Raw genomic sequence first — 13,452 nt, forward strand, 5'->3', positions numbered from 1 at the left:
ATGAGATACAATTTTGACTATGCTAGCTTTTATTCTCAGAATTATCAAGCATATATCGAGCTCCTATACACTTTCCTGACCTTCTAATCCTTTGTTCGCATCATGTTAAGGTGTTTGGTCTTCATTTTCAGAGCAATGACCAGCCGCAAGAAAGTTTCAGTAGGGGAAGGGTGTGATCAGATGTGTTCTAAGACCACAAGCGGCTGCTGAATGAAGAGTAAATTCCAGTGGCAAAGAGTGGATGAAGAGGAGCAGTTAGGAGGCTATCACATTGATCTATTACATCGATAAATGACACTTTCATAGTGGAAATGGAGTAGAGTAAAAAATTTTAAATAGAATTAGGAAGAAGACCTAAGAGGGTGTAGATTTAAGGATTTGGAGAGAGGGTGGTAGGAAGAATAAATACTAGGTCTGGCAGAAGCAAGTGCCAGAATGGAGGTCCTGGTCACTGTGAGAGGGTCACTAAAGGTGACCAGAACAGGTGCTCCTTGAGACCTTTCTGTTTGCAATGCCACTAAGACATTCGAGTCAAGAGTCTGTGGAGAAGATCAGATCTATATCACTAGAGTGCAGAGAAGAAGTCTGAGCTGAAGATAAAAATTTAGGAGTCATCTGCACACAGAGAAAGAAGTCCAGGTAAATCGGTGTCAAGAGAAATAATGCCAATGAGACTAATAATAGAAAGGATTAGGTAGTTTGTTTTTGTAGCTATACTTAAATATAATGATGGTAATTTCGGTAGAGGAAATGCAAAGAACTTTGGGCTTTGGGAAGACTAGGGAGAGGGATTACTTCGTTATAGCGGTTTACGGTTTACGTGTGCTAATTTTAATGCGGCACCAGTTCCCAGACTGCCACCCCAGATTAACAAATCATATGCCTATTTTGATAAGAAAAATACTGAAAAGAGAGGCAGTCATTTTATCATATTGTAAACTTAAATTGGCAAATGTAATTTCACACACTAAAATTAGAAAAATTTAAATTTATGATTACACGAAAAATTTTTTAAATGATTTATACCCTAATTTATCACGGCAACTACCTGCTCTCAGAATTCTCCCCTCTTAATTAGAATCAGCCCAGAGATGATTTAGTCACAAGAACTAATTAGAATGCAGGGGAAGATGGATTATCTCTTCCCCAGCTCAGTACAATCTAGCAGCTTCAGGAGACATCGAGAGCACGGATGAGTGTTACTCTGCATCATCCTGTATAGTTACTTCCCAGAAAATGCCTAACTGGAGAAACTGGCAAGGGTAATAATTTGCTATTTTATGTACAAGACAGTGTCAAATACCCATAGACTTCCCAGTATGATAAATAATAAATACCTTTAAACTTTCTGTGTATCATGTGGTTCTGTTTAACTACTACTGAAGACAAAAATAATGATAAATGATATGAAGGCTATTTCTTCTATCAATTTACTTTTTATCTCTTTACTCTTTCAAACAGTTAGCTCTATCCTATATAAGAAATGCATTCTAATTGGAGGTCTTCAAAAGAATGTTTTCCTTACCCAGCACATCGATGTTAAAATCCTTCTGAGAGGTGCCTGCAACATTAACCGCTTTGCAGGAGTATCTTCCCGCATCTTCTGGAGTGGCTCTAAAGAGCTTTAATATCTTCCCATTGTTCACGATCTGAACGGTGCTGCTCTCGGTCACCTTTAAGGGCCAAAATGGTCAGCGTTATTTCCAATCGTAACATACACGCATAATTAAACACTGAAGTAAAATTTCTATAGTATTATTAATAAGAAAGTCACATCTGCACAGTTTATTCGAGGCAGAGGCAAGGAGTTATGCATGTTTGGATTTCTGCATTTACCTGGACATCATCCCTGTACCACATAATGATAGGAGATGGAGCACCTTCAACTTCACAAAAGAGACTGGTCAGCTGGTTGACCAACACGGACACATTTGTTACTTGTTCTTTATCTTTAATTACTGGAGGAACTGGAAAAAGAGAGGAGTCATGACTAGATAATTTTGCAATAAATATGATTTATAAAGTTTCTTTTCACAGGCCTTTTAAAATAAATTCTGAGGTATGTGATAGCTAGAAAGGTTGGTTATATTTAAGCACATGCTGTAATATAAAATGAAACATCTCAACCAATATATTTAAAAGTAACTCTGGATTTTTACTTCAATTAGTATTTCAGGGCTTTGAATTGAGAATAAATTTGACAGTAAATTTAAAGGAGAACCTGTTTGTTCCACAAATCACTCAAAATACGAACCGCTAGGGTCCTAGCATGTCACACGGTGCTCATTACTTTCCTGATGGGAATGAACTTTGCCCAATGTCTAGGGAAGCCAATATCCATCAAATTTCAAAAGCTACAGAATCACAAAATGACAAATTGACAAAATGACAAATGTCATTTTCACTGAAGTGTTACTTATAATAGCAAACAACTGATAACAATGTAAATATTTATCATTAATGGAGAAAGGTTAGGTAAATCATGGTATAACCACATAATGTGATGCTATGTAGGTATAAATAAGAGTTAGGAGTACTGAATAATCCCCAAGATAGATTATTTAGTGATGGAGACAAGGTGCAGTGTACTAGATATAGTGTTCTCCTATATGTGTACCTTTTTACACATAAAAAGAGGATAAAATATATATTCATTCCTTGCATATGCATAAGTATCTCTGGGAAGACACACACACACACACACACACACACACACACACACACACACGTACATGCAAAATGAATAACTTTCTTTGCCTCTGTGGAGGATGAGTAGATGCCCCAGCTCAGGGCCATGAGACTTTTGCCTATGTATCCTTTTCTATCATTTGAATTTACATTGAGAAAATAACATATATAATAATTTGAAAATGTCACATATTCAATCATACAATTTTAGCACATTTACGTCATTTTACCATGGACTTTGAGGTTATATTTTTTTTCTGTGGTCCCAGCTTCGTTGACTGCCACACAGATGTATTCTCCACTGTCATATGTTGTAACAGAAGCAATAACCAACAACGTGCCATCTTCCAAGATAGAAATACCGGGCTCTCTGCCTGTCAGCTCTCTGCCATTCCGTAACCATTTGATGGTTGGTTTGGGGGTACCTAAAAGAGAAATTAAAGCCTTGTGATATTTTGTAACAAAATTAAAAATCACTATAAATATGTAAGTATATTGAGGAGAAAAAAGTTTTTCTTATGACTGCAATTTGTGCTCTCATGTACAATGTTACTTTCAAGATATTTCTCCTGTCATGGAATTTTGAAAAGACTAGTATTTAGTACCTCTAATTCCTGATTAGTCTTAAGAGGTCTGTGCTCTCTAGTGTAGAGTTTGATTGGAGTTATTTTTATCAAGACATTCAGAAGATAGTATAGGAAGTAAGGCATTTTCTTGAGTGAGTTCATGGTAATTGATGGGAGAGAAAAAGACTATATTGATCAAATGGACTAGATATGGGGAGAGTTTGGGGATAAAAATAAAGGAAGAGCAAAACTAAGACGCTATCGTAGGAATGCAACGCGATGATTGCCCAACCAAACAGAATGCATAAATGATGTAAAGAAATAGTGCTTTATAATTCACATTTGAAATAGGCCTGATATAGTAAAAGTGAGGAATTTCTGTTATCCGTATCTTCTGGAGCTCTCATGCTGTTAAATACAAGACAACAGAATAATTCTTGACTTTTTATACTGAAAAGAGAATTGAGAAAGCAATGAGCAGAATTAATTTCCTGGATTTAGTTATGATCAACAGAGTGAACAGAAGTGATGTGCTTGTGAAGACAAAGGATAAAACCATCTCGAGGTGCACAATAAGCTACAGGACATACTGGAAATAGACAAACGTTAACTTTGTACTAGGAATGCATTTATTTCCCAATGTGTCAGGCAGTCTTATAAGCACTTTAAAAGTTACTTAATCCCTATAAAGACAGAAAGAAAGCACATTAAGTAAAAATGAACAATTGCAAAAGACATTGTTAATTATCTTATGTTAAAGGATAATAAAAATAGTAAAGAATGGTCATATAATTAAAGATAAGTACAAAAGAATGGCAGGAAAACAAACGTGTCATTAAAGCCGAATGCAAACTGAGTTAAGGACTTATAAAAGTGATGATGAAAATGATATTTATGAAAAAAAATAAAGCAAAATATTGGCCTGTTTCACTGTGTTGACCGTAAAACTGACTGATGAGGACGAGAAGATAAGACTGACGAACTGCAGTGGTCTACGCTGTCACAGGAAAAAGAGGTCTGATCATTTCCTCATTTTTTTACACCTGCTCATTCCTTTATGGATTTTTATTCAGACTTCTCAATTAACATTTGTCGAGTTAATAAATGAAAAAGTAAATGAATGATCGAAGAAATAAGTTACATTATCTTTAATTTGTAAATAGTAGAATGACCATAGACAAGATTAAATTCATTGCAAAAGATACTGAAAAGGCACTTAGCTACTTTAAATAAACTCGAGAATCATATCCCAGGCGAGAAAGGAGGACAAGGAAGAGGTGGTTTTCCAAAGTGGAAAAGGGAAGTCAAAACAGCTTGGAAGAGGGACAAAGGATGTAGAAGCCAGCACAGGGGCCAGGAATCCAAGTGGAGAGCAAGGGGCAACAGCGCCACGGGCAGGGGTCCAGCGGCAGGAGCGCCCACAGCACTCACCTACACTTAAACCCTTCTAAAGCTTTCCTCCCCGTGCTTTGCCTCCCTCCCTCGCTGGCTCTGGGAATAGCTAATGAGGCTTCTTTTGATGTCTGAAAAGCTTGTTAAAGTTCTCTTTTAATGCTGGTAGAAAACAATCATTGCTGTGAGCTACTGTTGAGAGATGCAAAATTTTGCTACAGAAGCAGAGGCAGCTCAGAGGACCTTCAATTGCTGCTGCCTTCAGGGCTGAGAGGCACCTGTGGGAGCAGGAACGGAACCAGCAGCATGGAGCCCCCCTGGAGGCGATGGGAAGCAGGCTGTTTGGACTTTGCCAGAACTGCCACAAACCCATTTGAGTCATTGCGGATAAAGGCACATGTGAAAGAGAGGACGTCTTTAATCGCCTACTGGGCATCTGGAATAAGGGTGACAGTGACAGTGCCTCTTTCACGCCCCCCATGAAGGTAAGATGTTAATAATATTTTGAGAGGAAGCACGGTGGATAGAAAACCCAGGATTTCAGGGAGAGAAGGGGCTTGAATAAACCTCAGAGGGCCGAGTTACAACCTGGCTGTAGAATGACCAGTCGAGGATAAATCTAAGAAAAGAGGTTTTCAGAAGAGATGTGTCCAGAAAAAAACAAGGGGATGGTCCTAATGTATACTTCCAACTAGGTGAGATAAACGTGGAATATTCTGAATAGCGCCAGCTGCCACATCTTAAAGAGCAGTCTTGTTAAAACAGAATGAACTAAGAAGTGACAGGAAAAAGCACGAGCTGCATGGAAAACATCCTGGATGAGGCAAGTCTGAGAGAACGGAAAGTCTTTCCACCGAGAGAAATAAAATATCTGTGACGGAATTTTACCTCTTCGGAGAGCTGTTATTTGAGAGCGGGTTTAGTTTCTATTATGCCCAAGTATCATAACAAGGATGGACAGGTGGAATTTTATAAAGACGTTTTAGGCTCAATAAAGAATCCTGGAACAATATAACATTACACCGATGCCCACGGGTCCGAGTTATTACACACCTTTGGCAGGACATGGAAATGCGATGCGCTGATTGGCCACTCTTTCTTGGAATGGAGTGTTAAATGGCGGCTCTAGATCTTCCAGTGTAGGTGGTTCTATCAGAAAAATAAATGCATCAGCACAGGCTTTCCTCGGGCAATATCGAGCTCTCCTGCTGCACCATCAACCCCCTATACTGGTGAGCTGCTATCTTTTCTGACTCTTCTTTTAAATATAACTCAGATTTTTAACTGCCAGATGTTTCTATCTAGATGTGACCTAGGAACGTAAAACTCAAAATGTCTCCACGAAAATTCATTAATTCATTATTTTCATACAATCCTGTCCTATTTCCTTTATTCCCTCGGTCAAGGAGTCCTGTTCCACCTGCCTTCCTCCCTTAGCCCTGACCGCCACATCCAACCAGTCACATAGTGCCAGGTTTGTTCACCTATCTGTTTCTTTTTCCCTATCCTTAAAGTCGCTATTGATTTCAAATGCTTATTTTCTCTTTCCAGAACTATTTCAATAGGCTTCTTATTGCGGTCCGTTTCTCAAACATGTGCCCATTTAGATTCACATTCTACAGAGCCCTCAAAATATTCTCTATGAACCACAGCTCTCATCATGCGGCCTTCCTGATCAACATAATTACTTCCATTCATTTTGTCTGTAGGATAAAATTTCACACTTGTTCTTTCTTTAGTGTGCCCTCAGTACATCCATATTTTCTCAACAGCCTCACCATTGATTTATTTCATGAATAAAATTGGGAGTCATTCCATCTCCTTCACTCCCCACAGGTAATCTGTCACCATTTCCTGATGATTTCCTCTCCTAATCACTTTTTGAGTCCATCGCCTTCTTTCTCCCAGTCCAACCGCCATCATCTTTTGCCTGAGAAATGTTTCTAGCTGTTTCCCCTTAACCTTTCCAGCCAAACCATTCTCTCCCCAAAAAAGTGATCTTTTAAAATCTAAATCTGATACATCATTTCCCCAGTAACAAGGGTCTACGTCTTTTCAAGGAACTTAGAATAAAGTCTAAATACTTTAATCTGGGTTCCTAGATCTAGGATAATCTGGTCCATGGTCATGTGTCCAGCTTTATCACATGCCATTCAACGCTTAGTCTGAAATGCAGCCAGATGGCTTTTATTGATTGATTTATTGATTTACCCCAGTAGCCAAAATATCACATTTCCTCCTCTTCACATTCTGAGTCCTGGAAGGTCCACCCCATCCTACTGCGCCCTTACATGTCACCTAATATACTTCCACCCATTCTTCAAATCTCGACTGGCATATCCTACCCTAAGGAAGCCTCCTTTGATTTATCTTTCTGTTAAAAACTCATAAAAATATTCCTACTACTTTGTGATAGCACTACCCAGTTTGTAATTATGATATTTTAAAATAATTTCTATCTTCCACATTCAAATATAAATGTAAGCACTCGATAAAGTTTGCTGAGTGAATGAATGAACTGGACAAGCTCTCCAACAATGTCCTAGCCACCCATCCAAAAAGAACTGCGGTGTGCCAGGTACAAAGTATGATGTTCTGTGCTAAGTACAATAGCTGTTTATCTTTTCTTCTTCCCTTTGCACTGCTATCCTCGCTGACCAGGAATGCTCTCCCCCTTGATTTTCACATGGCTGGCTCCCAGAAGTCAACAAGATCTCACCCTAAATATCACGATCTCAGAGGAGTCCTACCTGACGATCCAATCTAATGTAGCCCACTGCTGGGAGCATCGCCCTGCTTTAACCTCTACACAGCACTTCTCTCCCTATATGCTGTTTGTTCGCTTGCCTGCTGCCCACTCACAGTGGGACAGCTCGTAAAAGGTGCTCTGCCTTTGTCACTGCTTTCTCCTCACTGCCTGGAATGTGTCAGACACCCAGCAGCTGCGTGATAGATATTTGAGGCTTGAAGGAACAAATATCGCTCTTTAAGCCCTCAAAACAAGACCAACATCACTAGAGGAAACGGTGGACCCAGATTTCCTGGGGATCGATACTGAGAGCGCCCAGCCACTACGAGGCGACATTCTACTCCAGCTCGCTCTGCCCCCCGGTCTCCCCCAAGCCAAATATAGTGGGAGGGGCACTTATCTAGGACTGTTTCCACCATCTAGATCATCCATGAAAATTTCATTTTCCAAAGTAAACATACAAGAATGGATGCAGGTTCAGTAAAAATATGGTTTCATTTCTTTCTGGAATGGTTCTCCCTTCAACGTTAATTAAAGAGTCATAAGAGTGATGCAGAAATCTTCTGAAAGTGATCCGAGACTCTCCGAGATCATATTTTCTAGACTCCGGGGGTTGTCCACTCCCCACCCCCCCCCCGCCACACATGCATTTTCCTGTGCCACGGGTCACCTTGGACGTGCAGCGCGATCTCCGCGTCGTCGCTGCCCGCGATGTTGGTAGCGACACACGTGTACACGCCGGCGTCCGAGGGCACAGCCCGGCTGATGCTCAACGTTCCGTCCGGGTGGCTGACGTGCTGTGCTCCATCTCCCAGCACCGCGCTGCCGCCCTTGAGCCAGGTGATGACGGGGAGAGGCGTCCCTTGAGCACTGCATGCGATGTCCACTCTTTGACCGATTTGGACTTTCATAAGTTTAGGGCCGCGCTGTATCTTTGGAGAAACTGGAAACAATAACCGAATATGAATAATCCGACTTTTTAAAAAATTACTTTTTTTTCCCCTCATTTTAAATGAGAGATCCTTACCAAGAAGGACATGAAAAAGTGGAACAATCTGAGGATTTGGACCTGGGCTCGCACTTACTGTGCGATCTGGGGTAAGTCAGTAAATTTCCTGAGACCTGCTTTCTTGTTAATCCAAGCAAAATACTAGTATGCTGCAAGGATTATGAAAAGTAATAAATATAAAATTCCTTGTTCTAAACTTGAGGAAGAGCAAGCATTCAAAAATGTTAGGTTTCCATTAATTTATAAATAACTTAAGATTTAAAATTCTCTTAAAAGGCGATCCAGATAATTTCTATAAGAGAGTAAAACTAAAAGCATTTCTCTCCATGCGCTCTTAGTTTTTGTCTCTTTGTGGAAGGCTTAACCAGAGGGTAAGAAAAATTTCTCATAAACGCCTTTGCTATAATTTCAGAGAAGAAAATCAAGATAATACCTCTATTACTTCTTTTCATCTGGTTTCCTTTAAAAATTTCTGTGAGATAATTCATCAAAACACTGGCAAGTATTATTGGATTCCATATGCATGCATTATGGGCTACAGAATCAAATTGACTTATAAACCAAATCATAATGAAGATTTATGTACTTTATATTCCTAAAAAGCTCATTTCCTAAAAAGCCCCATTCCTCTGCTCTTTCTCTTAAACTTAATATTTATCCAGTACTTTCTACGGGTTGTCACTTACAACAACTTCATAAGCTCGATAGCATTATTGTTATTATTTTATGAAAGAGAAAACTAAACATATGAGAGTTTAGTAATATGTCTAATACCTTAGAGCTAATAAATAAGAAACTCTCATTAAATTTCACATCCCATGATCAACGAATGGGATACTATTGTAGTGATTAATCTGAGAGTGAAATCAGGTCAATATCATCTATCTGAGAAAATTTCTTCTGATATTTGAATATGCGGCACCTAGAATATGTAATCACTGAGTATACGTTGGTTGAATGAATAATCGGACAAACTATGATACTGAGGGATTAAAGCAGACTAAAGAATTTTAAGTAGTTAAAGAGTCATAGGATGCAGAATATTTTCAGTTGCTCAGCCCTTTAAACACTGAAAACAACTATTTGAATACTATTAAATTCTTCCTTGAGAACTCACATTCATTTCTACAAAAATCCCCCAGTCTAAACAAAGTTTTATTACTGTGTATCAACAACAGTCCTAAGTGACTGTGGACATCTAGTAAAATTGAGATCTAAAATTTTAATACTGTTTATCTGAGGAAAGAGGGGAGAATTGTTTATAGACGGCAGATAAACTATCCAGAGTAAATGAAGGAAAATCACGTCTCAGATTAAACAAAATTTGTCTCTAATGATCTATATTCTGGAGGTTAACTTACAGAGAAACTGGGAGGATAGATTTCCCTGTGGACAGTACACAGATTATCTATGCATTCATTTAAAAACTCACCGTGAACATTTAATTTAACAGACTGAGTCACGTTCCCAGCAATGTTTGTGGCAACGCAAAGGTACAGCCCAGTGTCTGAAACGCGGGTCTCAGTGATCTTCATCGAACCAGAAGGGAGGAACGTGTGTCTGAAATAAAGAAACCACATAGTGGACTACAGAACACGAGGATTCAAAGTCACCTGTGCCCTGTGAAATTCTACTCTGAAAGCAGTTTCTGAAACCTTTCTCTCATCCACATGTCATTTCTATACACCTTAAAATAAGGCAGCTTAATTTCATAATTATCTTGGGTATTCTGTATGATGTTCTTACAAACACAAAATCAGATCTCTCTTTCCTTTAAATCTAACCTAATGGTCTGAAAGCATCAAATAACTGTACATCTGTTTTATTGAATTGCAGCTGTACAAAGCAAATATGTATTTTAGTACATTTTGAATATATTTTGAATACTTTCTTTTGTTCTAAAAAGCTTTGTTAAAAATTTAGGCTGCTAAAATAAAGGCAAAAGAAAGTACATGTGTAATTCTCTAACATATATTGAATATATTCCTCCTATGGAACAATAATGTGGTTGGGTGAATCAGACCTACATATAAAAATGTTATTACATTAATTGTATTAAAATAGCTTTAAGGAAGAGAGGGGCCAGATAGACCTACTTAATATCGAGTTTTCTTATAAAGCTAAGACTACTAAGGTGTGCTACTGACTCAGAGACCAAGGGATGAATAGTTAAACACAAAGGCACCCCTCCCAAAAAATTAAGCATATGTGAGAACTCAGTTAATAATATGAAATATCAGAGGTGATATTATAAAAAGCAAGGAAAGGACTGTGTTGGATAACTGGCTCCCCACTTGGGAGAAATACAGCATAAAAATCCACATAAAGTCTAAAATATCAAAATAAAAAACCTATAAAATATTGGAATAAAATACTAGAGGCTATGTTTATGATTTTTTTCATAAAGCAGAAATCTTAAAGAAAAATAGATTAGTACACTGAGCTACATAAAAAGTTTTAAATTCTGTACAGGCCTCATACATAAATAAACTTAAGAGCCTCACTGGACTGAGAGAAGATAATTTAAACACATACGACAGACAAAGGAATGTTATTAAGAACAAAGACCAAATCTCTACATTCAACAAGAAGATAACCAAGAGGCAATTCACAGATAACACAAAAATGCCAAGAAAACACTGAAAGCATTCTGGACTCGGTGGAAGTCAGTCACGTGAAAACTGAGACAGTTGCAAGATACCATTTCACATTAATCTGAGTGGCAAAAATATTTGTCAGTCGACACCATGCTTTGGTTATAATGTGGAACTAGGTACGCCTATGTTCTTTTGGTGGAAGGGTAAACTAGTACTGCCCCTTTGGAGAGCAATTTAGAAATTTCTACAGAGCTGAAAACGGGATTCATTCAGACCAGAAACTGTAGTTCTAGGTATAGGTCCTAAAAAATTCATGTACGTGTATACAAAGAGACATACAAAAATACATTCACTGAAAATTTATAATCCCCCCAAAAATGAAAAAAAACAAGAATATAATGTCCATAAATAAGGAAATGTATAAATAAAATGTAGAATATGTCTATGGTCGTTAAAATAAATAAACAAAATCTATATTTATGAAAAATAAATAAGTATTAACTTAAAAAAAGCAAGCAATCGAATAATAATATATAATATGTCATAATGGCAAATTGAAAACAGACACACAAAACAAAACTAAAAAAACAACACAGAAGACGGCATTTTCTGCGAGTCTCTACATTGTACGTGGAGGATGCACATTAAGTCTGTAGCAGTGTCTGGCCCTGAGAAGAGTGAAAGGAGGATGGGAAGGGAACGATGCAACTTTAATTTTATCTGTGATGTGGAATTTATTTTATTCAAATATTCAAAGCAAATATTTCCCCCAAGAAACAGAAAAATTATGTATAGTCGTTCTTAATGGTTTATTTTTTCCTCAAAAGTGGTAGGGAAACTATAATCGTGTGGCTACGTAGCTTCATAACTACACAGCAACAAGACTGACAGACTGTAATTCTTATTCCGCCAGCAACTTCTGGCATGACGTTGAGTTAAAATAGTAATTGCTACCATCTCTTGAGAAGTAGACACGAGGACTGTGGAATATACATTATCTTCTATAACCCTTCGGGTAAGTATTATCCCCATTGTATTTTATTTTTTTAATGCCTGTAGCACCTGGGCTTCCTAGGTAGTCTCCCGACCAAGTAATAGCCAGGCCCGACCCTGCTTAGCTTCCGAGATCAGACGAGATCGGGCACGTTGAGGGTGGCATGGCCATGGACATGTTATCCCCATTTTAGAAACAAGAAATCTGAGGTTCAGAGAAGTCCCCTGGAAACACTGCCAAAGTTTCAGGCCAGCTTCCTCTGAACCTGCACCTGCAAGGCGGCAAAGGCTGTGCTTTGAAAGGCTCTGGAATTCTGCTTTCCACGTCATTTAGTCTATCGAATAGATTGTCTCAGTGGGTCTTTATTTGTATACAGGCTTGACCGAGAAGGTTTTTACAAACCCATCCAGTAAAAGTCGAGTGCTGGGAATCAGAGTGCCTATTGTGCTCTGTTCTCCTATGGGATTAATGGAATTCTTCGTCTAATGTTTCCTTTGTGTCGCCATGAATTAACGTACGAATATGTTCCATCTTAACAACCACCTTGTAAGATGCGCCCAATGGAAAATCATGTCACAGCTGAGTGTTAGCATCTGTGATATTAAAGAATGATTTAGAAGGCATACGTATTTTCCATAGGCTCAAATGTATGCGTGAATCACCTCAACTTTAAAAGTTAATTTGGAAACATTTGAAAACCTGAACAGCTACGACCCTCTGTTCCGAGAGAGAACGTTTTTGTGTGGTGTAACCCATCGCAGTTCTCCTACCTGGGAGAGAAAGGCGAGATGAGCTGGCTTTCCTTGGCCCAGGTAATTGTGGGTGGGGGTAAGCTCTTCACTTCACACGGAAGTGTCACCTCTTCCCCAGCAAGGACGGAGATCTCCACAGGCTTATCCTGGGACAGTCCTCGTTGCTCTCCAAACACTCTGGGCCTCACTAAAATAAACACGGGTTTGGAAAGGAAACGGTGCACTGAAACATTTACATTAAAATGTGGACTATGTGAATACTCTCCAAAAATTTACAAAAAGATGCTGTTTATTCCAAGGGTTGGGGCATATCTAAAACTTCCCATTAACACGTTTATTGTGAGAGCTTAAAGGGAAAGTGATGAGAAAGTTTCCCCTTTCAGCTGTTTGGGACACAAGGAGAGGGCCCCTGAAATGCCCTTCCGGAGTCTGCGGTCAGTGAAAGGAGCCCCTCGAGGCAGGGCACGAACCAGGACGCCGCCGAGGTTTGGCCTTGCTGGGAGCTTGAACTAACCTGCGTTCTCTGAAGAGCGCTGGGTGCAGCAAGCAAACGCCTCGGGACAAAACCATAACATTTCCCCCAAAGGCTACACAATTACTCTCCTTTTAAATCAGAATCTAAGTCAAGGAGATGTTGGTTAGCAATAAAAAAAAAAAAAAAATGCACTTTTGTAAAAAAAATTCACTTTAGGGGTGCAGACCTCT

At 38.8% G+C, this 13,452-nt stretch overlaps 1 protein-coding gene and 1 pseudogene across 5 annotated transcripts in view; both read right to left on the reverse strand.

Moving 5' to 3' along the window:
• The window catches only part of HMCN1 (hemicentin 1), a 482,162-nt gene that overhangs the window by 153,607 nt on the left and 315,103 nt on the right, over positions 1-13,452 (reverse strand). For all 5 annotated transcript variants that reach the window (XM_036234516.1, XM_036234517.1, XM_036234518.1 and 2 more), the window contains 7 exons: positions 12,766-12,934; positions 9,837-9,964; positions 8,066-8,338; positions 5,700-5,795; positions 2,919-3,113; positions 1,837-1,967; positions 1,526-1,673 (listed from right to left, as the gene is read on the reverse strand). In XM_036234516.1, the coding sequence (XP_036090409.1) occupies positions 1,526-1,673; positions 1,837-1,967; positions 2,919-3,113; positions 5,700-5,795; positions 8,066-8,338; positions 9,837-9,964; positions 12,766-12,934 (1,140 nt within the window). The remainder of the gene's footprint in view (positions 1-1,525; positions 1,674-1,836; positions 1,968-2,918; positions 3,114-5,699; positions 5,796-8,065; positions 8,339-9,836; positions 9,965-12,765; positions 12,935-13,452) is intronic.
• LOC118613081 lies at positions 12,052-12,170 on the reverse strand (annotated as a pseudogene).

This window comes from Rousettus aegyptiacus, unplaced genomic scaffold (assembly GCF_014176215.1).
Source record: "Rousettus aegyptiacus isolate mRouAeg1 unplaced genomic scaffold, mRouAeg1.p scaffold_m13_p_17, whole genome shotgun sequence".
NCBI lineage: Eukaryota > Metazoa > Chordata > Mammalia > Chiroptera > Pteropodidae > Rousettus > Rousettus aegyptiacus.